Here is a 27291-nt window from a genome sequence, read left to right as displayed (position 1 = left end):
TATATCTGTTTGTTCACTTCCAAGAATCACGCGACAATAGAGACATCTGATTGGCGCGATTAAAATACACCATGAAGCTGATTGGTCGATATTAATGAACAATCTAAATTTAGATCAGGGAAAACCAGAAAAACGCCATATTGATTATCAGATTATTTCTATCGACGAGATGTACTTCAAAAACCTTAAGGACTCTTTTCACGTAGAATTTATTAAAATTTCACGGATACCCTTCATTTATTTTTGGTTGTCCCATCGGACAGGTAAACTACAGAACTTAGTTGTCCGACCACCGTTTTAAGTTGTCCCGGACAATCGGACAGCCGTTAGTGTCAGTCCCTGTAAACTATCACATGATATGTTGTAGATATCTGTAGACTATCACATGATATGTTGTAGATATCTGTAGACTATCACATGATATGTTGTAGATATCTGTAGACTATCACATGATATGTTGTAGATATCTATGTTGCAGTCATGTGATATATGTAAACTATAACATGATATGTTGTAGATATCTGTAAACTATAACATGGTATGTTGTAGATATCTGTAAACTATCACATGATATGTTGTAGATATCTGTAGACTATCACATGATATGTTGTAGATATCTGTAAACTATCACATGGTATGTTGTAGATATCTGTAAACTATCACATGATATGTTGTAGATATCTGTAAACTATCACATGATATGTTGTAGATATCTGTAAACTATCACATGATATGTTGTAGATATCTGTAGACTATCACATGATATGTTGTAGATATCTGTAGACTATCACATGATATGTTGTAGATATCTGAATATCTATGTTGCAGTCATGTGATATATGTAAACTATAACATGATATGTTGTAGATATCTGTAAACTATAACATGGTATGTTGTAGATATCTGTAAACTATAACATGATATGTTGTAGATATCTGTAAACTATAACATGATATGTTGTAGATATCTGTAAACGTTGTAGATATCTGTAAACTATAACATGGTATGTTGTAGATATCTGTAAACTATAACATGGTATGTTGTAGATATCTGTAAACTACACATGTATAACATGATATGTTGTAATTAAATATCTGTAAACTATAACATGGTATGTTGTAGATATCTGAATATCTATGTTGGAATGCCAGATGTGGAGGAAGGATTCAACATCACCAAGCCGATTTCTCCTCATGAGGTAAGTTACCTGCTCCGGCTTGGTTAAAAAGCCGACGTCTGTCTGAATTTACCTGTAAGGCACAGGCAGTTATATCGCTTGGGTTCGAAGTTACTAGTAAAGAGTACTTCGAACCCAAGCAAAATATCGCCTGTGAATTAAGGGAGCTCAACTCACTGATTGCAAATCTCTGAATGAAAGGAAATTGTTTTTCTAATAGATGTTCAGGTTCTACTGGTCTGTGAACTAATGATCATAAAATTAGTTTTTTGAATAAAGATGTTTGCATTGCGTTTACCATTATTAATTAAAACTGTTTATTTGGTTTTTGTGGTACATATTTTTTATAGCAGTTTTAAATGATGTATGAGTAGGAAGGTTTCTGATGTGGGTTGGTAGGTCATTCCATAGTTTGATTTTTGAAGGTAACAAATTAAAATGAAAATAAAACAATGAATAGAAATTTAATCAAATTTAAATTCCATGTATTTTTCAAGTCAGTAGTATGTCTCCTTGTCATTCAGTTCACATTCTGAATCTGATTCTACATTTCAACATCCATCTCTCTTCTGTCTCACTCTCCAGAGTTTCCTTTCAGGAAGAATGATTTTATTTTCATTTATCATACAGGAAGGATGGTTTGGGTTTTTATTTATCATTCAGGAAGGATGGTTTTATTTTTATTTATCATTCAGGAAGGATGGTTTTATTTTTATTTATCATTCAGGAAGGATGGTTTTATTTTCATGTATGATTGTTGTTCTTTCAAATTTTTGGGTGTTTTAAAATTGACTTTGTATTATTTTTTTTCAAGTTAAAAATCCTTAGATCCTTTTTTAATACTCAACATCAAACACCAGTGCAAAAGCATGTTGAATTTTGTACTAAAGCATGTTGAATTTATAGTTGAACTCCATTTACTGACATTAAGAATTATGATTTGTTACAAATAAGATATAGAATTATTAAAGTCTCAATAATTCATTTATTCATGATAATGATTAACTACTTCATAACTAAATACAGTGAAACTTCTCTAAACCGGCCAGCTGTCGGACCGACAAAAACGGCCAGTTTAGAGGGGTGGCCGGTATAGTGAGAATTTAGCATTTATAGAGACATTTCAGCTCAATTTTTATTAAATATTTCATTGACATACCACAAACCATATAATATGGTGTTCAAGGACTATTATTTCACTATTGGAAATAAAACAAAATCATTTACTAAGGCCACATAAAATTAATTCTCTGGTTCTCAGGCCAATTTTCTCAAAAACAGATGAGGGAGGGAGGCTTTTTTTTTTTCTTTTTATTCGTACCAAAACAGATGAGGGAGGCTTTTTTTTATTTGCCAACTTGACATAAAACATATAACATCAAGCAAATTCTTTATTGTACCGTCACTATACATATGAAACAAATTTAACACATGCTATCTTAACAAATTGTCTTGTGTGGTCAAAATAATAAAGCATATGTACTACAGTTAAGTTGCATAGTGTTTTTTCCCTTCATTTTTTCTGCTTTTTTGCTCTCAAGCTCTGAACATTTTTCCTTTTCAATGGAGGCTGTAACTTAGAAACCACACAATCTGGACACATAGGATATTGTCCCTCTTCAGTATCTGTGTCTTGTGCCCCACAGTGGTAGCAAATTGGAGGAAATACACCAGAACTGTAATAGGGTACCTCAACAGGAGAAGTGCATGATAAATTCGATTTAACAAATACTTTCTCCAACAGAGCACTGATACGAGGTGCTCTGACGGGATCCTCCTCTGGTTGATTGACTCAACTCACCCCTCTTATGTTTATGGTTTTCGGGTACATTGTAACCAAACAGATTTTCAAAAAGAACTGGAAGAGCAAAACACCGATCTCTGAGGGTATCAACAAATGGGTCTATTGTCCAAATACAGTTAGTTAAAGCATTTATGAAATCTTTACCTTCATCTATTGTCATTGGTGTAAAACCCAGGCCTGCGTTTCCCAACAAATATAAAATTTTGTTGTAAACAATTCGCTTATTGTTTGTAATTTTGGCATCTTCAGAGAATGGCTCTGGAAGGCAAAGTTTACGTGCGTTAAAAACCAACATGTCGTTGATATTTCTGGTGGCTCTTCCCGGTTCTTGACAATCCTTGGCATTATTATTATGATCATCGGCACTATCATTGTCCAAATGTGCAGAAACATCGGCGGGCTTGGTTTCACACACCGTATATCTCACAAAGTGGCCGAAAACAGGTATCGTTGACGATACTTTATTTGTAATGATTGCAGAGTCTAATTCGTTCTTGTTCTTACCGACACTAACGGAGACAGCGGCATTTTTTAATTTCTCAGGAAACGTCCAGCTTCCCAAATCGAACTTCATTGCTTTCACACCCTCATAAAGATCTAGGAAGGTACATCCCTCCGAATATCCCTCTATAATTGTCCATGGTAGAATGAACACTGCTCCTTGTCGAATACTTATTGACACAATAGACATTCTCAAAATAATGCTGCAACCACGTTGTTATACATCGGAAGTCTTTATTGCGCACGACAAACGAAGATTTCCGGTATTCGGTATTCTCTGCTAAATACAGCTATTCGTATACTGAGACAGGAGGAGCTCCGAATAATGCGGAAGTTTTGAAAAATTGAATGCGGAATTTTTTTTTCCGGATACGTCGCCGCATTACCTACTTTTTATTTTATTAAAAATGCAATAAAATTTGCAATGCGGGCACCTCAAAACAGATGCGCGCGGGCCTGAGAACCGTAATTTCAATTTTATGTGGCCTAACATGTTTATTTTCAATTTATAGCACTTAAACTAATTAAACATGAATAAACATTTTTATATTGACATGCATAGATAATGGAAAACAGTCCGTTTAAATAAAACTGCATTTGATATATGTATTGAAATTTGTAGACTAGCAGCATTTATGTATAATTGCGGCTTATGTTTTAATAAACAAAACCAACACATAGCCATTTGATTGCTACAATTAATACACAGAGTAGGTACTGCTCATTTTGATATGCGGATCTATGATCAATTATCGGTGGAGGTCAAACTAGTCCGCTTCTACCTACAGGTAATTATTACAAGAAAGAGTCTTGCTGCAATCATCTAATTTTAACTAAAAATTTATAACAGGATACATAAAGAAAACACAGAGGCCTATTATTGGAATTTCTCTTACCTATAAAAACTCTGTTTACGTCCATTGCTTATATCGTTAACAAATTTGTTTTGACATTTTTGAAAAGTACAGTAGTAAATATATAATTTCAATTTAGATGTTTCTTAGGAATTTAAGTCTATTGAAACCCCCCAAAACTCATTTATCTATTGAAAATTATCATTAACAGTCATGGGTTTGTTGTTTATTAACTACCGCTTATATCCATGGTGCAACAATATGGCGCATTGATTGTATTCATTCAATATATGCATATCTGTTTATAACATTTCGTACAGAAATTTGAAAGGGTCACTTCGATTAGCCAAGCACCAATTAACACCCTGGACAGCACAGGTAAACTATAGAACTTATAGAGGCCACTTGTGTTTTTCACACCTCCGGTTGATAATTTCCCACCTGGTCTGTAGGTCAGTCATTTTTCACACCTGGCCAGTCTTAATCACCCCTCTGGCCAAAATGTTCTAGTCTTCAAATAGTGGCCAGTATTATAAGGGTAATTTACACATGTTTGTTAACAATTGTACTTTAAAAAGTGGCTGATGTCCGGTTTTCAGGGGTGGCCGGTTTTGTGAGACTTTCTTTGTAAGGAAATGTTAAGGTTTCTGCCGGGACTTTGAAAATCGGCCGATATTCAGAGAGAACCGGTATTCTGAGGGGCCGGTTTGGAGAAGTTTCACTGTAGTAACTTCAAGGATTAGTCAATGAATGGTGTGTGTTTTTGGAATAACTTTTACAAGAAGGAATACGTACAGAGAGATACTCTTCAGAAATTAAATATATTGCCAGTTTCAAGGTTGTGATCTTTTTTCCCCTGAACTAGTGGAAATGCTATTTTATGGTCAAGGGGTGTTACCCTAGAAAATGTTTGATACAACGCCTATATTTGGGTACATTTTGAGTAAATTGATGATTTCTTTTAAGAAATGTAATACTTGAAATGATGAAACTAAATGATACAATTATGAATTAGCCTAAATGAATATTTTTAAATGTTGGTCTGGCGTTGCTATCATAACAAATGATGCGTGTTATTCCATTATTTTCGTCATATTTAAGCCATTCCTGTCCCATTGACCAGTGTTCTTGAAACCTGCATAGCCCTAGTTTTGTTCATATGTTTCTTTTTTTTTTTTTGTTTCATTGCACATTTCTTGTTATCACTCAGACTTAGGTGTTTCACTGGTGTAATAATTTAACAGCGGTCACTACATTTTGTTTTATTGTATTTTTCAAAATCGTTGCAGAGTGGAAACCAATTGAACTGATAAGCAAAATATTTATATTGGACATTTTGTTTTTTGTTTTTTTTTCTTTCTTTTGTTGGCAAAACTGATAAAACCGATGCTTTTCAAGAACTTCGCATGTGACACACATTAAAATCTATCTACCGTGTGACATAAAATTTCATCTACTATGTGACACATAAAAATTCATCTACCATGTGACACATAAAAATTCATCTACCATGTGACACACATACAGATCTATGTACTGTGTGACACATATAAAAATCTATCGGTGTCGTTTTGTGTTTATCCTTATTGCCATTTCAATCTTGACTTTCAAAATGGTTCCTTTTTCAAACTGAAAATCAGTCATTGTTTTTGGTATTAGAGCCTGATATCAATATAATGATTAAACTTGAAATTGTTCTCTCACCGATCTTAAAGTTGATGTGATAAATTTCAGTGCCGTTTGTTGTCACATTGATTTGTTAAATTTCAGTGCCGTTTGCGTGACATGACATATTCTGCTCCTATCACCGTGGATATCGAGTACACTCGTGGAAACCAGAGAATCGTCAGAAACAACTTACCCATCGGGAGGTACGATAGTGTTAATGTATTTCCTTAATGCTAATGAAGATTAATTTTTTACGATTGTATTGAATGATGGTTATTGTATCTGTGCATAGAATGTCAGGGATTGAATTCATTTGTGTGTGTGTAGAATGTCAGTGATTGAATTCATTTGTGTGTGTGTAGAATGTCAGTGATTGAATTCATTTGTGTGTGTGTAGAATGTCAGTGATTGAATTCATTTGTGTGTGTGTAGAATGTCAGGGATTGAATTCATTTGTGTGTGTGTGTAGAATGTCAGGGATTGAATTCATTTGTGTGTGTGTAGAATGTCAGGGATTGAATTCATTTGTGTGTGTAGAATGTCAGGGATTGAATTCATTTGTGTGTGTGTAGAATGTCAGGGATTGAATTCATTTGTGTGTGTGTAGAATGTCAGGGATTGAATTCATTTGTGTGTGTGTGTAGAATGTCAGGGATTGAATTCATTTGTGTGTGTGTAGAATGTCAGGGATTGAATTCATTTGTGTGTGTGTAGATTGTATCTGTGCATAGAATGTCAGGGATTGAATTCATTTGTGTGTGTGTAGAATGTCAGGGATTTAATTCATTTGTGTGTGTGTGTAGAATGTCAGGGATTGAATTCATTTGTGTGTGTGTAGAATGTCAGGGATTAAATTCATTTGTGTGTGTGTAGATTGTATCTGTGCATAGAATGTCAGGGATTGAATTCATTTGTGTGTGTGTAGAATGTCAGTGATTGAATTCATTTGTGTGTGTGTAGAATGTCAGTGATTGAATTCATTTGTGTGTGTGTAGAATGTCAGTGATTGAATTCATTTGTGTGTGTGTAGAATGTCAGTGATTGAATTCATTTGTGTGTGTGTAGAATGTCAGGGATTAAATTCATTTGTGTGTGTGTAGAATGTCAGGGATTGAATTCATTTGTGTGTGTGTAGAATGTCAGTGATTGAATTCATGTGTGTGTGTGTAGAATGTCAGTGATTGAATTCATTTGTGTGTGTGTAGAATGTCAGGGATTGAATTCATTTGTGTGTGTGTAGAATGTCAGTGATTGAATTCATTTGTGTGTGTGTAGAATGTCAGTGATTGAATTCATTTGTGTGTGTGTAGAATGTCAGGGATTAAATTCATTTGTGTGTGTGTAGAATGTCAGGGATTGAATTCATTTGTGTGTGCAGAGAATGTCAGTGATTGAATTCATTTGTGTGTGTGTAGAATGTCAGTGATTGAATTCATTTGTGTGTGTGTAGAATGTCAGGGATTGAATTCATTTGTGTGTGTGTAGAATGTCAGTGATTGAATTCATTTGTGTGTGTGTAGAATGTCAGTGATTGAATTCATTTGTGTGTGTGTAGAATGTCAGGGATTAAATTCATTTGTGTGTGTGTAGAATGTCAGGGATTGAATTCATTTGTGTGTGCAGAGAATGTCAGTGATTGAATTCATTTGTGTGTGTGTAGAATGTCAGGGATTGAATTCATTTGTGTGTGTGTGTAGAATGTCAAGGATTGAATTCATTTGTGTGTGTGTGTAGAATGTCAGGGATTGAATTCATTTGTGTGTGTGTGTGTAGAATGTCAGGGATTGAATTCATTTGTGTGTGTGTGTAGAATGTCAGGGATTGAATTCATTTGTGTGTGTAGAATGACCGTTATCGAAGAATTTTTTTTTCATCTGAGCCTTGAATGACAGTTATTAAATTAATTTTTCCTCAGTGTGTAGAATGACCACAATTGAGTTAATTTTTTCGTCTATGCATATAATGACAGTTATTGAGTTAATTTTTTCATCTATTCATAGAATGACAGTTATTGAGTTAATTTTTTCGCCTATGCATAGAATGACAGTTATTGAGTTAATTTTTTAATCTATGCATGGAATGACAGTTAATATTGAGTTCATTTTTTCGCCAATGCATAAAATGACAGTTATTGAATTAATTTTTCCCCTGTGTGTAGAATGCCAGTAATTGAGTTGTTGTTTTTGTCTGTGTGTAGAATGAACATTATTGAGTTGGGTTTTTTTTTCACCCATGCATAGAATGAAAGTCATTTAATTGATTTTTTGCCTGTGCATAGGATGACAGTTTTTGAGTTATTTTTTCACCCATGCATAGAATGACCATGATTGAGTTATTTTTTTGGCCTGTGCGTAGAATCACAGGTTTGAAATTGAATTTTTGGCCTGTGTGTAGAATCACAGATTTGAAATTAATTTTTTCGCCTGTGTGTAGAATGCCTATCATGCTGAGAAGCTCTAACTGTGTGCTGAATGGAAAGAGTCCTGCAGAAATGGCCAAACTGAACGAGTGTCCGATGGACCCGGGTGGCTACTTCATCACCAGGGGCACTGAGAAGGTCATCTTAATCCAGGAGCAACTGTCTAAAAATAGAATGATTGTGGACACGGATAGCGGGCGAAATCGGTCCATAGAATGTTCTGTAACAAGGTCAGTGCTCATTGATCAGGTGATTGTAATATATTATGTCAGAGACTTTATGTCATATTAATGGTTTTCATTGTTTTACTAGCTATGACATCATAGCTTATTACACTAATATATAGCATCTCGTAGTAGGCTGTGTGTTATAACTGTTGGGTATATTGTGATGTCAGTGATATGACTTTCATACCTGAGCGAATTAGAACATCACTGAGACATGGTTCAGAGGATTTCATTGTGTTTATCTGTCAATTCTCCTTTGAATGAAATATTTATTATTATAAATTTGCATAGTTAAAGGCTGTTAAAATGGAATACAACCAAGCTAAGGCCAAAATAAAATATATATGCGTTTCCTATTTCACTCCCCCCAATATGAGGTAGGGTAGATTGGTGAAACATTTTATTTTACTGAAACATTTTATTTAAATCTTGGTTTTTGATACACTTTGAATACATGTCTATATACATTACATTTAGACAAACATTTTGAAGATCAATAGTAGTCAAAATGTAAATCGGAAACTCAACTGCAAAATGAAAAAAAAAGTCCAGTTTGAAAATTGCAGATTTTTATTTCATTTAATAATATGTATAATATATTGTCTATAAAATGATTTATAATCTTTAAGGCTGGCAGCAAAAATGTAGGTAGGGTCAGGAAACCAGAAACACTCATAGATTATATGTGTCCTAATTAAAAACCTTTTTATTTCCCTTCAAAATAAATGATACTATATCTGTAGATTTTATAAATTCTGCTCCAAATAATGACTTTAATTAATCAATTTCATAACTGCATGTTTTTCTTTTGCACTAAAAAATTTCAAAGAAAACTACATATCCTGTCAGATTGTAATGAACAGAAATACCATTTGTATGTATTACTAAGGGTAGTGGAGTTCCTCTTGGTGTGAATTACGAATGGTTTTCTTTTATTGTGTTACAGCTCAACTCATGAGAGGAAGAGTAAAACATATGTGTCAACTAAAAAGGAGAAATTCTACCTGAGACACAACACATTTACAGAGGTAGGAACATTTACATGTTGGCTACAGGTGAGAAATTCTACCTGAGACACAACACATTTTTACATGTCAGCTACAGGGGAGAAATTCTACCTGAGACACAACACATTTACAGAGATAGGAACATTTACATGTCGGCTACACATGAGAAATTCTGTCTCAGACTCGACACATTTACAGAGTTAGGAATAATTAAGAAACATTTACGTGACTGTATGTATCAACTAAACATGTGAAATTATGTATCAGACTCGAAACATTTACAGAGATAGGAACAAAGTCATGTTTGTGTCTACTAAACACTAGAAATTCTCCCGTTTGTGTCTACTAACACTAGAAATTCTCCCGTTTGTGTCTACTAAACACTAAAAATTCTCCCGTTTGTGTCTACTAACACTAGACATTCTCCCGTTTGTGTCTACTAAACAATAGAAATTCTCCCATTTGTGTCTACTAACACTAGAAATTCTCCCGTTTGTGTCTACTAAACACTAGAAATTCTCCCGTTTGTGTCTACTAACACTAGAAATTCTCTCGTTTGTGTCTACTAACACTAGAAATTCTCCCGTTTGTGTCTGCTAAACACTAGAAATTCTTCCGTTTGTGTCTACTAACACTAGAAATTCTCCCGTTTGTGTCTACTAACACTAAAAATTCTCCCGTTTGTGTCTACTAAACACTAAAAAATTTTCCCGTTTGTGTCTACTAAACACTAGAAATTCCCCCGTTTAGTTTAGGCAGTTGCAGCCAATGATAAAGCCATTGCATTTATATAGTCTTAAAGCTGTATATCAGTTTGTAAGGTTTGAGTGTCCTTTACAATATCTCTTATCAGGACATCCCTGTGGCGATAGCCTTCAAGGCGATGGGAATCGAGTGTGACCAGGAGATTGTCCAGATGATCGGCAGTGAGGAGGAGATTCTGACTTCTGTCGCCCCCTGTCTGGAGGAGTGCCACCGCGCACAGGTGTTCACACAGCTACAGGTACTGCCCCATACCCCCACCCCATGTACTAGTGTTCACACAAATACAGGTACAGCCCCACCCCCATACCCCACCCCGTGTACAGGTGTTCACACAGCTACAGCCCCACCCCCCATACCCCCACCCTGTGTACAGGTGTTCACTCAGCTACAGGTACAGCCACACCCCCCATACCCCCACCCTGTGTACAGGTGTTCACTCAGCTACAGGTACAGCCCCACCCCCATACCCCCACCCTGTGTACAGGTGTTCACTCAGATACAGGTTCTGTTTACTTCTCTCACCAGGGGAAAGGGTCTGCTTGGATCTAACTAGATATAATTTGATTAATTTAATTGATCAAGTGTTTTAATCCCCTGCATTTTCTCTTGGCTTTCAGGCCCTGAAGTACATTGGACAAAGAGTTAGACAGAGACGAATCTGGGGAGGATCAAAGAAAACAAAGTTAGAGGAAGCCAGAGAGGCTCTTCATGACATTGTGTTAGCACATGTTCCGGTGAGTAGTCACATGTACCAGTGTGTAGACATATGAACTGGTGTGTAGACACATGTACCGGTGTGTAGACACATGTACCGGTGTGTAGTCTGTAGACACATGTACCGGTGTGTAGTCTGTAGTCACATGTACCGGTGTGTAGACACATGTACTAGTGTGTAGTCACATGTACCAGTGTGTAGTCACATGTACCGGTGTGTAGACACATGAACTGGTGTGTAGACACATGTACCGGTGTGTAGACACATGTACCGGTGTGTAGACACATGTACCGGTGTGTAGACACATGAACTGGTGTGTAGACACATGTACCGGTGTGTAGACACATGTACCGGTGTGTAGACACATGTACCGGTGTGTAGACACATGTACCAGTGTGTAGACATATGTACCGGTGTGTAGACACATGTACCAGTGTGTAGACATATGTACCGGTGTGTAGACACATGTACCAGTGTGTAGTTTGTAGACACATGTACCGGTCTGTAGTCTGTAGACACATGAACTGGTGTCTAGACACATGTACTGGTGTGTAGACACATGTACCGGTGTGTAGTCACATGTACCGGTGTGTAGACACATGTACTGGTCTGTAGTCTGTAGACACATGTACCGGTGTGTAGTCTGTAGACACATGTACCGGTGTGTAGACACATGTACTGGTCTGTAGTCTGTAGACACATGTACCGGTGTGTAGTCTGTAGAATGAGTTATAGACTTATTTCTCATCAGTAGTTTATATAACATGTGTTTAAATCTATATTTACATGTGTTGTGTTAGTATTGATTTATTAAATCTCTATATACCTATGTTAGTAGTGATATATTAGATGTGTATTTACCTGTGGTGGATCTATATTTACAGGTGGTGGAGTGGAACTTTAAACTGAAGGCCGCCTACCTAGCGCTGATGGTCAGACGGGTCATCCTGGCCAAAGATCAGCAGATGAAAGGTGACGACAGAGATTACTATGGCAACAAGAGGCTGGAGTTGGCTGGACAGCTTCTTTCACTATTGTTTGAAGATCTTTTCAAAAAATTTAACTCAGAGGTAGGTTTCTTTTTATTGTTCTACTTTCTACTGTCAGCTTCAAACAAACTTATTCTACTGACAGCTGTAAACACTTATTCTACTGTCATCTGTAAACACACTTAGCATCTGTAAACAAACTTATTCTACTGACAGCTGTAAACACTTATTCTACTGTCATCTGTAAACACACTTAGCATCTGTAAACACACTTATTCTACTGACAGCTGTAAACACTTATTCTACTGTCATCTGTAAACACACTTATTCTACTGTCATCTGTAAACACACTTAGCATCTGTAAACACACTTATTCTACTGACAGCTGTAAACACTTATTCTACTGTCATCTGTAAACACACTTATTCTACTGACAGCTGTAAACACTTATTCTACTGTCATCTGTAAACACACTTATTCTACTGACAGCTGTAAACACACTTATTCGACTGTAAACAAACTTATTCTACTGACAGCTGTAAACACTTATTCTACTGTCATCTGTAAACACACTTATTCTACTGACAGCTGTAAACACTTATTCTACTGTCATCTGTAAACACACTTATTCTACTGTCATCTGTAAACACACTTAGCATCTGTAAACACACTTAGCATCTGTAAACACACTTAGCATCTGTAAACACACTTATTCTACTGTCAGTTTTAGTTGTCTATCTGGTTTGTAGTTGAAGAGAATCGCAGACATGACAATCCCAAAACCGCGTGCAGCTCAGTTTGACATCATCAAACACATGAGGCAAGACCAGATCACCAACGGACTAGTCAACGCCATCTCCTCGGTAACTGTTTAGTCAACACTATCTCCATGGTAACTGTTTGTTTTAGATACATGATTAAGACTAGTCAACACTATCTCCATAGTAACTGTTTATCTTAGATACATGTACATGATTAAGACTAGTCAACACTATCTCCATGGTAACTGTTTATCTTAGATACATGATTAAGACTAGTCAACACTATCTCCATGGTAACTGTTTATCTTAGATACATGATTAAGACTAGTCAACACTATCTCCATGGTAACTATTTATCTTACATACATGATGAAGACTAGGGCTGGATTCATGATCGTAGCGGCTAGGTAGGACTCGGTAGCGCTACGATCTTGAACGATGAGCTAGGCTAGCCCTACGTAGGGATAACAAGCATTAATTCATACAGTGCGTTCAATAGACCTAGATATCTAGCCTAGCAGCTATGCTAGCCGCTACGATCTTGAACACAGCCCTAGCAACATTATCTCCATGGTAACTGTTTAGGCAACACTATCTCCATGGTTACTGTTTATGTTAGATATATGATGAAGACTATTCAATACTGTCTCCATGGTAACTGTTTATCTTAGATACATGATGAAGACTAGTCAACGCTGTCTCCATGGTAACTGTTTATGTTAGATACATAATTAAGAGTAGTCAACACTGTCTCCATGGTGAAAGGCATTAATAGAATAGTAAATGAATCAGATAAATTTCTATTGTAAATGATTCTACATCACACTCTTGTATTCTCAGGTTGACCCATTACAATTCATAAATCAAAGTACAGAAAGTACTGATGGGAGTTAACCTGTTACAATTCATAGATCATGTCTGTATCCTTAATCTCTTGTTGATCTGTTACATAAATCATGTCTGTAACTTTACTTTCGTTTCGTTATGCAGGGAAATTGGTCAATCAAGAGATTTAAGGTGGAGCGAGCAGGTGTCACTCAGGTGTTATCTCGTCTGTCATACATCTCAGCCCTCGGGATGATGACTCGAATATCTAGTCAGGTAAGACGGGCTCATTACTTAGGTGTTATCTCGTCTGACATACATCTCAGTGCTCGGGATGATGACTCGAATATCTAGTCAGGTAAGACGGGCTCATTAGTCAGGTGTTATCTCGTCTGTCATACATCTCAGCTCTCGGGATGATGACTTGAATATCTAGTCAGGTAAGACGGGCTCATTACTTAGGTGTTATCTCGTCTGACATACATCTCAGCTCTCGGGATGATGACTCGAATATCTAGTCAGTGTGATGGGCTCCAGACTCTGAGATAAATTGATGTATTGTTACAGTACAGTAGATCTTGCACCCTCTCCGCAGGTTAAAGTGTGACTACGTTCTAATGAATTGAAACTTGTAAATTACTGGACTTCCCTGATTTACATTTAATTTACTGCTGCAGCAACATGTGCTTTATGCTTTGATACTCTTTTTCTCTCTCGCTATCTATTTCTCTCCAGGTGTTCTTGTTATTTTTGTATTAATTTTGATTTGCAGTTTGAGAAGACACGGAAGGTGAGCGGTCCGCGTTCCCTGCAGCCGTCACAGTGGGGGATGCTGTGTCCCTCCGACACTCCAGAGGGGGAGGTAATTATTGTGTCTGTTACCTGTAAACATCGTGTGTCTGTTACCTGTAAACATCATGTGTCTGTTACCTGTAAACATCGTGTGTATGTTACCTGTAAACATTGTGTGTCTCTTCACCTGTAAACATTGTGTGTCTCTTCACCTGTAAACATTAGGGCTGAGACGATATACCACCTTCATGATATGATACGTATTGCAATACTTATGCCACAATTCAATATTTTCAATACAATTCATTTTATGGAAGAAACCAATAAAATTTAATTACGCAGATTCACAGTCACAATTTTAAAAGCAAACTGTTTACAAACTGCTGAATGGCAAGATGTATGTTGACTCTGTAGTTGTTTTTGTCAGACTTGGGGATAACAACAGTCTGACTGTTGTTGGACACCATTTTGTCTCGCGTGTACACTGTACATGTATGTATAGGTAACAAGTACAGGTGAAGTGTATTGTATTTATGTAAATTACTGAACCTGATTTTTTTTTAAAAATTATCGAACTGAAGATCGAGACAAGAATCGAACATAGAATCGCCGAGCGTTTATCTTGAACAGTATCAAATTGACTATTTCAGAGAATCGTCTCTGCCCTAGATAAATATTCTCGTCATCTCAGCAGTATGGGAAATAGAGTTCAGTATAATAGTGAAGAGATATAACTTGTACTACATTTAACTTATCTAAACCAAGAGCTCAAGTAATCGTTATTGATTGAAGTCTGTCACCCGTCTGTCTGTCTGTAAACTTTCCATATTTTTGGTTTCTTCTCAAGAACCACAGGGCCAATTTTGATCAAATTTGGCATCAAGCGTCCATGGATGAAGGGAATTTAGGTTAATCAAAATTTGTTTATTAATTTCATTCACTTTCTTAATTAGTGTCTTATCATTCAAATATTTAATATTTTAATTGTTTGATTCTTTTATCGACTTCTTATTAAACAAATAGTTCATTGCATCTTTGATTGGTTGTATATTGTTTAACGTCCTGCCCGAAAAATTTTCACTCATATACATCAATCAGTTCACTTTTATATTGTCTTTCCTAACTGGCCATGTTTTAAGGTGGGTATAATGATGTGTTCAGTATTTCCTTGACTTACAAGCCGAATAACAGCATAATGTGTTGTTGTTTTGAAAAGCAAACCAAATATGTATCAATTATGCCATGAATTGTGAATGAATATACTGCTGTAAGTGCGATAATTGACGATACCGATTATATAATCCACGTTTTGTAAACAAATGACCTGTCACTGGCCGGCACGTGTTTATAGCTTCATTTGAGAGTCTACAGTATCTTTGTTTCCTGTCAATAAACTTTTTGGACTGTGTGTACAATGTTGTAATATAAGTGATCTCTGTAGAAGAATCTGATTGGCTGTATGTGTTTAACAGTGAATACATGTGGTTTTATGTTGTGTAAATGAATTGCTAATTATATGATTACATTGATGTTTTGTGTCGGTGAATCTGATTGGCTGTATGTGTTTAGCAGTGAATACATGTGATCTTATGTTGTGTAAATGAATTACTGATTATATGATTACATTGATGTTTTGTGTTGGTAAATCTGATTGGCTGTCCTATATCCCCAGGCTTGTGGACTAGTCAAGAACCTGGCCCTGATGACCCACATCACTACAGACCTGGACGAAAGTCCAATCGTCCGCCTGGCGTTTAACTTGGGAGTGGAGGACATCCAGCTCCTGAGCGGGGAGGAAATGACCAGTCCCATGGTCTACATGGTCTTCCTTAATGGTAAGCTATAAAATGACCAGCGGTCTTTCTTAATGGTAAGCTATAAAATGACTGGCGGTCTTCCTTAATGGTAAGCTATAAAATGACCAGCGGTCTTCCTTAATGGTAAGCTATAAAATGACTGGCGGTCTTCCTTAATGGTAAGCTATAAAATGACCAGCGGTCTTCCTTAATGGTAAGCTATAAAATGACTGGCGGTCTTCCATATTGGCAAGCTATAAAATGACTGGCGTGGTAAGATATAAAATGACTGGCAGTCTTCCTTAATGGTAAGATATAAAATGCTTGGCGGTCTTCCTTAACTCATTCAGCCCCAGCTATGTTATCTGAGATAAGCCCCAGCAGTGTTTTGCTGCCTGCGCCCCAGACAAATTCTTATCTGACTCCCTGCTGCTGCTGAGTTATCAACACACCTTAGATAAAAGCTCATTAATTCTTTATTTATGAACACATGTTTCTTATATTTTCAGGTTATAAAGAAGAAAAATTATAGATCCTAATGATATAAAAATTATCTTATTATCTTGATATAAAAGCATTAAACTTTGACTATAAAATAAAAAATACCCTTTTCTCAACACAATATTTTAATATTTCCACTATATACATCCACTACAAACACAAGGAACGCAAATTTTTACTGTACATAAATAGCTTTAAATTGTTGCAAATGGTATGGCTTAAAACAGTCACTACATAAATTAATGTTGCACTGTTTTGTACCAACTTGGATTTGCTTTCGATCGTAATGCAAGTTCTGCATATCTGTTAGTTTCGTTTGACAGAATCGTATACATATCAGTAGGGAAAACCAAATTTAGGAAATCTATTTCCTTTTTGTACTCCTGTAATTCACTGGTGGGACCAGGTTGTGGGCCTGTGAATGCGGGAACATTTATTTGTCGCAAATTGTCACTCCAACAATTGTAATCCTGCCAGTACAACGTCATCATCACTACTTTCACTTTCTTCGTCCGATTCACTGTCAATGTCCGATATTTCTATATCAGATCCTGCCGTTTCTGCATCATCTAATTCTAATAAATGTGCAACATATTTAGTTTCTGCTTCTTCAACATCTCTTAAAGTAAAACCTTCAAATTCTTCGCCACTATCGCCACTCTGAACATCCGCCACCATTACGATCAACATCTGTTTACACGCTTCACAATTTCTTTGTCTATGTCTATTTTTATCATGAATAAATTATATTAACAACACCAAAACATTTATAAACCTTTATTCTATTGGTTTAAATACCCAAAAGTCCGACATTTTCTTTTTATCCCACCAATCAAAGCTTGTATAACTACCTAGTAAATGTGCGAGTATACTCGTCATTGGCCACAGACAGTGGGGTTTTCCTATACTCGTCACTGCAGATAAAGGCGCTATAAATACGACGAGTATAGTCGTCAGTGGGGCTGAATGAGTTAATGGTAAGCTAATATGTCCTACAGCGTTACCGTGTTTGAGGGTGAAGCAAAGAAATTAATCTATATCCATTACAGAACAGAGCTCTATCAAAGCATCCCAACTTTAGACATTTGATCCGCCTATTCATTGAACGCAGGAAATATAACGCAACTGAAGTAAACAGTGTATTGTGATGTCATATTCAGCGTCGGCGTTTCGTATTTACAAACATATACTGTAGGAGACATGGTACAATTGTAATAATCGAGGAATGATTATATAATTATATTTTATCAGTAAAATAAGATTTACATGCTTTTACAGATTTTATGTAACATCTCGGAACAACGTGAATTAGGGTAGATGAGATTCAAAATGGAGAAATACATGTCCACGTGTTTGTATTCCAATCGATGCCATTTGGACCAACATTTTTAAGTTCCATAGACCTGTATGATTCAATTTTTTATTAGTTTTCTATATTTTTCCTTTAAACATGTATATATGTGTTACCTATAAGGAGAGCTTTGGGCCGTGAGAAGGCTTTACCCTCTATAAAATGACCCACCTAATGATCTAATGGTAAGCTATAAAATGACCCGTCCTTTGATCTATGTGGACTTCCTTAATGGCAAGAAGTTTTTCTCAGCATGTTCACTCATGGCTGGTATGAATATTTTTTTAACTACAAAATGTTAAACGTCTATACAACACCAATATAGGAACTCGCTGCTAGTTATTGTGTCGCCTGTGAAACATTTTGGATCACTTATGATGTAAGAACTCATTCCTAGTTGGTATGTCGCCCCTGTGAAGAATTGTGAAATTCAGAGGTTACTTTTTCCATCTTCCATCTGTCACATTGTAGAATTTTTATCCTATGCATTCCATCTAAAATATAAAATGCTCACTGATGCCCTGTCATACTGTTGTCCTAACAGGGAACACATTAAGTCTGCCTTTCTCCTGCCATCACCACCTGATGTACCTTAATACTACCTGCCATCACCACCTGATGCACCTTAATACTACCTGGCATTCATTAATGATCATTAAGCTACCGTATTTATCCCATTGAGCACCCTGGGCACTTAGAAAACGGGAAAAAGGACCCCTTATTTAGAACCTTGTTTTTGAAATATTTCCAGTTAAATTTTGACTTGAAGAAATGTTTGAATAGATGTTGAATTCTAGGTGAGTTTTTATCCTATTTTCCTTTACAATAATATAATCCACTCAGACCTTATTTATTTATTAAATACACAAACTTTAAGTGACTGGTTCACAATTTTTAAAAACAATATTTTTCATTTTTGATGTTAAACATTAAAAATATAATTGATTTAATGTTGACAGCCAAAATTTTGACCTTCTGAATGCAAGAATAAAAGCAATATTTTAGCCTTAAATCTGTGTTATGTAAACAAAGACTCGAGTCTTTTTAATATGTATACAAACAAACAAGTGCAATATCAATTTTGTAATATAAAGCATCTTAATTTTGCATAGTCACAAATTTTAACTTTTAGATGACCATTTTATCCACATAATGCTTGAAATGTGAAAGATATGATAAACTTAGATCGATATCCATTTCTTTTGAAAATCTCATAAACAATAACATACCGCAATCTTTGTTTACAAAACAAATGATAAACTCTCTAAAATGAGCTTTTGTGATAATGTATAACCTTAATTTTTATGTGAAATATTTTAAACACATTAAACAATAGATTTTGATCATTAAAAGTGAAAAACAAAATTTTGGGGAAAATAGTGAATCAGTCCCTTTAAAATATAGTAATTATGACTGGTTAATTGTACTGTATTTGAATGAGGAGGGGGGGGGAGCTCTTAATTTTTAAGAGTTTGAAAAAATCCTACGGAGCACTTGTAGGGGCTCAATAGGATGAATATGATATCTAATATTATTATAGATAGTGTTCCCTATTAATTCAGTAAGTATTTATTTATTGACAGGTAACATTTTGGGAGTGATACGGGATTACAACAAACTAGTCCACACGTTCCGCCTGATGCGACGATCGGGGTACATCAGCGAGTTTGTCTCTGTCTGTACCAATCACACTCACCGCTGCGTGTACATCTCGACAGACGGCGGCCGACTCTGTAGGTAGGGGGCGCTGCATACTTGTGAATCATCTAATATGCCTGTCTTTGTTAGGGGTAACTCGTTGTGTATTTATTCTAGCCTGATTCATGTTGTGGTGTGATTCAGAGTCATGAATTATTGATCTTACAGTGAGTAAGTAAGACTTCATTTTTTTTATTCATTTCACAAATTCTCTGTACTGATGCAATCTCCATAACCTCAGATATAAATGTGAATTATCAACACATAAAACCTTCATAATCTCAGATATTGATTGTCGACATTTCATTGTGTTTGTTTATTATAGAGGGTACTAATTTTTTGATTGTCGACATTTCATTATGTTTGTTTATTATAGAGGGTACTAATTTTTTGATTGTCGACATTTCATTATGTATGTGTTTGTTTATTATAGAGGGTACTAATTTGTATGTGTTTGTTTATTATAGAGGGTACTAATTTGTATGTGTTTGTTTATTATAGAGGGTACTCATTTTTAATCCTTTGTTGCAGACCTTACATAATTGTACAGAAAGGACAACCTTTAGTGAAACAGAGACATATAGAAGAATTAACTCAGGGATTCAGGTAGGACTCAGAAATTACTCAGAGATCCAGGTAGGATTCAGAAATTACTCAGGGATTCAGGTAGGACTCAGAAATTACTCAGGGATACAGGTAGGACTCAGGAATTACTCAGAGATCCAGGTTGGACTCAGGAATTACTCAGAGATTTAGGTAGGACTCAGAAATTACTCAGGGATACAGGTAGGACTCAGGAATTACTCAGGGATTCAGGTAGGACTCAGAAATTACTCAGGGATACAGGTAGGACTCAGGAATTACTCAGGGATTCAGGTAGGACTCAGAAATTACTCAGGGATACAGGTAGGACTCAGGAATTACTCAAGAGATTTAGGTAGGACTCAGAAATTATTCAAGGATTCAGGTAGGACTCAGAAATTACTCAGGGATTCAGGTAGGAATCAGAAATTACTCAGAGATTTAAGTAGGACTCAAGAATTACTCAGGGATTCAGATAGGACTCAAAGATTTAAATAGGACCCAGAGATTCGGGTAGAACTCAGGAATAACTCTTTTTTTCAGACTTTTAGTTAGGACTCGGAAATCATTCAGGCATTCATGTAGGACTTACAAATCACTGAAGGAGTAAGGTAGTGAACTCAGAAATAACTGACTTAGAGGTAGTTGATTTGTTAACTCAGAAAGTCACTGAGATAATTGAGTTGTAAACTCAGAAAATAACTGAGATAGTTTAGTTGTAAACTCAGAAAGTCACTGAGATGGTTGTCAATGAGTTGTTAACTCAGAAAATCACTGAGATAGTTGAATTGTTAACTCAGAAAATCACTGAGGTAGTTTAGTTGTAAACTCAGATAATAACTGAGATAGTTGAGTTGTAAACTCAGATAATAACTGAGATAGTTGAGTTGTAAACTCAGATAATAACTGAGATAGTTGAGTTGTAAACTCAGAAAATAACTGACTCAGAGGTAGTTGATTTGTTTACTCAGAAAATCACTGAGATAGTTGAGTTGTAAACTCAGATAATAACTGAGATAGTTGAGTTGTAAACTCAGAAAATAACTGACTCAGAGGTAGTTGATTTGTTTACTCAGAAAATCACTGAGATAGTTGAGTTGTAAACTCAGATAATAACTGAGATGGTAGTCAATGAGCTGTAAACTCAGAAAATCACTGAGATAGTTGAGTTGTAAACTCAGAAAATAACGGAGATGGTTGTCAATGAGCTGTAAATTCAGAAAGTCACTGAGATAGTTGAGTTGTAAACTCAGAAAGTCATTGAGATAGCTGGATAAGTGAGGAATTATGGTTTCATCTGAAATCAAGGTGTCTGAGATTAAGGAATCTAAGGTATCAACAGAGACTTAGCATTGAGGAATTCAGGTCATAGACTTGACATTTACCCAGGGTTACAGGGAGGAATTAAGGTCATAAACTTCACATTTACTCACGGTAACAGGGAGGAATTAAGGTCATAAACTTGACAATTACCCATGGTTACAGGGAGGAATGCAGCATTATAATTCTTTCTCTAACATTTGATTGCAGAAGTTTTGATGACTTCTTGAAGGAAGGGCTGGTGGAATACTTAGATGTGAATGAGGAGAATGACTGTATGATTTCTCTGTACGAGACTGGAATCACTAGGTATGACATCGTGCTTATTCATCCACTCTGGATGTTCTTTCTATCTGTTGATGGTCGTTTGGCTGTTCTTTTCTCTCTCTATCTATCTGGAGACATTAACTGTTATTTACCTCTATATAACTTCACCTACACAATGTCATTAATTATATTGTATGTCATCAGGATTACTGTTTTTTAATGGACGTAAGATCCGAAATTAATTTCCAAAAATTGACGTCTTTTTCCTCTTGATAAAGGGAGACAACTCATTTGGAGATTGAACCATTCACTATACTGGGAGTCTGTGCGGGATTGATTCCCTACCCCCATCACAATCAGTCCCCCCGAAACACATACCAGTGTGCTATGGGAAAGCAGGCCATGGGTAAGTACATAATCTGGTCAGTCAGGAAGGAGGGACCATGTCAAAAGTCAAACGTAATCTGCTCAGTCAGAAAGGAGGGACCATGTCAAAAGTCATAAGTAATCTGCTCAGTCGGGAAGGAGGGACCATGTCAAAAGTCAAACGTAATCTGCTCAGTCAGAAAGGAGGGACCATGTCAAAAGTCATAAGTAATCTGGTCAGTCGGGAATGAGGGACCATGTCAAAAGTCAAAAATAATATGCTCAGTCGGGAAGGATGGACCATGTCAAAAGTCAAAAGCAATCTGCTCAGTCAGGAATGAGAGACCATAATAAATTTTAAAAAATATTCCCATCTGTCATGAATGAGGAACCATACCAAATTTCAAAAAGTGAGTGGAATTGACTGAAATGTTCATTTTCAACCGTTTATAACACAAGAATGATTTTTTGTACAGGTACCATTGGATATAATCAGAGGAATAGGATAGACACATTGATGTATCTGCTGTGTTATCCTCAGGCTCCACTGGTCAAGTCTAAGGTTAGTCTGGACAGGGGTGTCAGTGTTTCAATACACAGCCCTGGTCAGGTGAATTAGAAAAAAATCACTATTCCTGGTTGTGATTGCGTATGCTTTACCAAAAAGCCTGTCAGTTCTTCTTGTATAGATTTTGAACACTAATTTGTGAAGTGTGAAGAAATTAAGTATGTCATTGATTTTAAGGATTGGAAGTCATATTTAAAATTTTCAATAAATAAATCGTACATGTTGTTGAAGATAACATTCAAATTTTCACCCCAAGAAAAGAATTTTCAACTAAGGTTACTGCCTATCTTTTTATGCCCTTGTAATCAGAGATTCGGAGACATAGTTTTGGTGTGTCAGTTCTTTGTTTCTCCACAAAAACTTTAACTTGGCCATAACTTTTGAACGTTTAGTGCAAGGGCTTTTATATTTCACATGTGTATTCCCTGGTTTGAACATATTTTATTGCATATATAATATACAAAAGGTTTGAACACAAGTTCTTACAACTTTCGAGGTTCTCACCTTAGGGCTATTCCAGAAATAAATACATGGGGGGGGGGGGGGTCGGGAGGCACCTTTTGTATATACCAAGCACCCATAAAAAAAAAAATAAAAAATTACTCCATGACCCATCAAATTAATAAACTCATTTTACAATGACCCATCTAATAAAAAAAAAAAACTAACCAGACCCACCACAAAAATATTTTTAAAAATGAAAACGGTACAAATCTCGCGAGGTTTTCAGGACAAACATTCTAGTCAATGACGCGGTAATGCCTGTGCGACATTGTATCACAGTAGTTCTGAAGAAACGATGTCACATCAACAATCAAAGGCATCTATGGCGGGAGTGTTGGAAAGATTGGGAGTCCAAACGATGCTATTATCATGAAATGGGTATGGATGTGTTTTTCCACGAATCGTTTGTCTTCTAATGGAGCCCGCGCCCGGAGGAGGCCTCTATATTACCATCACACCGACTGATAAATATAACGCATCGGTACCCTCGTATAAATCAACTAAGGTTTGCCTATTTTTATTAGAAAACGGAATACCTATTGGTTTCAAAATATTCCCAAAATCGATGCACTGTAAACTGTAATAATCTACAGAACGGAGTTCGCCGCCATCACGTCCAAAGGGACCCTATTAAACGCGCCTCTAATTTGAAGAGTGTCGTAATGGAAAGTTATGCGCTGCAAAGAGCGACAACTCGAATAGTTCTACGTTACTTTCGATTTCGAAAGCAGCATTTCGAAAGCACGTTTTCAATTTTCCCTCCGACGTTTTGTAACCAACACGACAAGAGCGACAATAAAAATATTCTGAAAACTCAACACCCACGTAGCACAAAATAAAACAATAGAAACTACCCACTACCCATAATAAATATTTTATTAACAATCCCACCACTGACCAATTAAAATATGAAAAAATTCGACCACCCACACAAAAAAATATCATTTGCCGCCCGACCCCCCATTTGATCATTTCTGGAACATCCCTTAGATGAATTGATAACAATTGTCATAAAACATATGTATAGATATAATAAATACATGTACATTTAGCATAAAGTGAATTACTATCATGAGAATCTGCCTGAATTAAGTATAAATTTGTGAACAGCATTAAAAATTTTGCTGTTAGTTTCATAACCCAAATTGTCACTGCCCCAAAGTAAAATCCGTGTATCAATAATAGATCATTCTTGTATTTGAAAAAGTTCGTTAAACATAACATTTCTTACTACTGAAAATCTTTTACAAACAAAGAAGAAATGATATGCATCTTCTCTCATACCACAATGACAGTTAGGAGAATTGACAATGTTTTTTCGGTGTAAATCATAGTTCAGCAGACAGTTGTGTCTTAATTTAGTATGAATTATATTTACTATTCTTTTGCCAAGAAGAAAATGTTTAGGCACTATTGAAATATTGATATTATTAGTATTCCCTGTAACAAGACCTTTCTTTTGTTACCAAAATCATTTTGCCACAAAACAAAGTATTTCATAAACTCAAGGGAAAAAGAAGCATTACTATTTTGCTTGACTTACAGAGATGATTAATCCAATAATGAATTTCTATAGGGATTAGATTATCCTTCTGTAAGGATTAAATTTTCCTTTTATAGGGATTAGATTATCCTTCTGTAAGGATTAAATTTTCCTTTTATAGGGATTAGATTATCCTTCTGTAAGGATTAAATTTTCCTTTTATAAGGATTAGATTATCCCTCTGTAGGAAATATTACGAGTAAACACCTCTGGTTACCGAGATACTCTGATGAACATTTTCTCTACTCTGTTGACTGATGCTGTACTGTAGCCTCAGTATATGTTTATTTTTCACTTTGCAGACTATCGAGCTGATCCACTTTGACAAGTTGCCAGCTGGACAGAATGCCACGGTAGCTGTGATGAGTTTCAGTGGATACGACATAGAGGACGCCCTTGTCCTGAACAAAGCTTCCCTAGACAGAGGTCAGTCGGATAGCATCCACGGTTCTGAACAAAGCTTCACTAGACAGAGGTCAGTCGGATAGCATCCACGGTTCTGAACAAAGCTTCACTAGACAGAGGTCAGTCGGATAGCATCCACGGTTCTGAACAAAGCTTCACTAGACAGAGGTCAGTCGGATAGCATCCACGGTTCTGAACAAAGCTTCACTAGACAGAGGTCAGTCTGATAGCATCCACGGTTCTGAACAAAGCTTCACTAGACTGAGGTCAGTCTGATAGCATCCACGGTTCTGAACAAAGCTTCACTAGACAGAGGTCAGTCGGATAGCATCCACGGTTCTGACAGGCTAACTACCTGGTGACACATTTTCTTTGAGTAGTATTAAGCTCACCTCGGCTGAATTTCTACAAATGTTCACCTTGTGTGTAGGTGACAGACAGACCTGCGTATCATTTATCATGTGATTCGGTGGATACGATGTAGCTCTCCAGATTTTCTCTCCAGACAGACAAGCATCACAAGGTTTTCAGGAAGCGTGCAAGCTTTACCAAGGGATATACCTTTCATTGATGATTAACTGGAGATCTGGATGCAGTGAATTATAAGGAAATTAACTTATGCTGTTTTAATTCTGGCTGATTCATGGTGTTTCTTCCATTACAGTGATAAGATCCCCTGACCTGTGTCAGTAGAGAGGGGGGGGGGGGGGGGTCCGGCTGATCTGTGGCGTTTCTTACATTACTATGTTCTTTCTGCCGAAGATATTTTCTATTTCTACTGTTTTGTTGAATAATTGATCAAAATGTGAATGAAAAGTAAAGATATGTATGTCATTAAAAGAGATGTTGATTAATTGAATTGAGCAAAGATATTTAATAAATTAAGGTATTATGAATTCACCTTTGATTTGTTTTGTTGTTGGTAGGATTTGGTCGTTGTCTGGTGTACAGAAAGCAGGCCTGCACTCTAAAGAGATATACCAACCAGAGCTTCGATAAGGTGATGGGACCAATGGTGGATGCCAACAGTCACAAGCCGATCTGGAAACACGAGGCCTTAGACTCGGACGGAATTTGTTCCCCAGGTTTAGTATTTATAGTGCATTTAGTGGTCACTGATTGCATTCATAAACAAGTCTGAGTCACTCAGACTTTAACATTTGTAGCAATTTTTTTTTTACAGTTACTGTACTATATTTTTTTTCAAACTTTAATGAATGATTGCATCATGACCAAGGCTTATGAAAATGATCTTCATGGAAGAAAGGTAAAATATGTAATATCTCGAAGAATAGAATATTCCAAAACTTCTTTTTCTTTTAATTGAAAAGGAGTTTTCTTTTAATTGAAAAGGAGAGAGAATTGAAAACAGACAGGTGCTTGTCAACAAATGGATGCCTACTGTCACCATGAACCCTATACAACAATCACCTACCACCCAGGGACAACCCCAGGGGCCGGAATACAGAGAGGTTCCCATCACGTAAGTTATCATACATCCTTAATACAGAGGGGTTCCCATCACATAAGTTATCATACATCCTTAATACAGAGAGGTTCCCATCACATAAGTTATCATACATCCTTAATACAGAGAGGTTCCCATCACATAAGTTATCTAATATCCTTAATACAGAGAGGTTCCCATCACGTAAGTTATCATACATCCTTAATACAGAGAGGTTCCCATCACATAAGTTATCATACATCCTTAATACAGAGAGGTTCCCATCACATAAGTTATCTAATATCCTTAATACAGAGAGGTTCCCATCACATAAGTTATCATACATCCTTAATACAGAGAGGTTCCCATCACGTAAGTTATCATTCATCCTTAATACAGGGAGCTTCCCATCACGTAATTTATCATACATCCTTAATAC

General features: G+C 36.3%; 1 protein-coding gene across 3 annotated transcripts in view; it reads left to right on the top strand.

Moving 5' to 3' along the window:
- The window catches only part of LOC125677354 (DNA-directed RNA polymerase III subunit RPC2), a 56253-nt gene that overhangs the window by 6459 nt on the left and 22503 nt on the right, over positions 1-27291 (top strand). For all 3 annotated transcript variants that reach the window (XM_048915366.2, XM_056159377.1, XM_056159378.1), the window contains exons 4-22: positions 1123-1198; positions 6107-6207; positions 8438-8653; positions 9597-9678; positions 10511-10660; positions 11040-11156; positions 12022-12207; positions 12876-12989; positions 13878-13988; positions 14485-14574; positions 16177-16339; positions 19736-19889; positions 20382-20456; positions 21963-22061; positions 22298-22425; positions 22862-22947; positions 25303-25426; positions 26332-26490; positions 26759-26888. In XM_048915366.2, coding sequence (XP_048771323.2) covers positions 1123-1198; positions 6107-6207; positions 8438-8653; positions 9597-9678; positions 10511-10660; positions 11040-11156; positions 12022-12207; positions 12876-12989; positions 13878-13988; positions 14485-14574; positions 16177-16339; positions 19736-19889; positions 20382-20456; positions 21963-22061; positions 22298-22425; positions 22862-22947; positions 25303-25426; positions 26332-26490; positions 26759-26888 — 2361 coding nt within the window. The remainder of the gene's footprint in view (positions 1-1122; positions 1199-6106; positions 6208-8437; positions 8654-9596; positions 9679-10510; positions 10661-11039; positions 11157-12021; positions 12208-12875; positions 12990-13877; positions 13989-14484; positions 14575-16176; positions 16340-19735; positions 19890-20381; positions 20457-21962; positions 22062-22297; positions 22426-22861; positions 22948-25302; positions 25427-26331; positions 26491-26758; positions 26889-27291) is intronic.

Source organism: Ostrea edulis, chromosome 3, assembly GCF_947568905.1.
Source record: "Ostrea edulis chromosome 3, xbOstEdul1.1, whole genome shotgun sequence".
In the NCBI taxonomy this organism is placed as follows: Eukaryota; Metazoa; Mollusca; class Bivalvia; order Ostreida; family Ostreidae; genus Ostrea; species Ostrea edulis.
The sequence above is the reverse complement of the archived record's forward strand: the minus strand, read 5'-3'. Positions and strand labels throughout refer to the sequence as shown.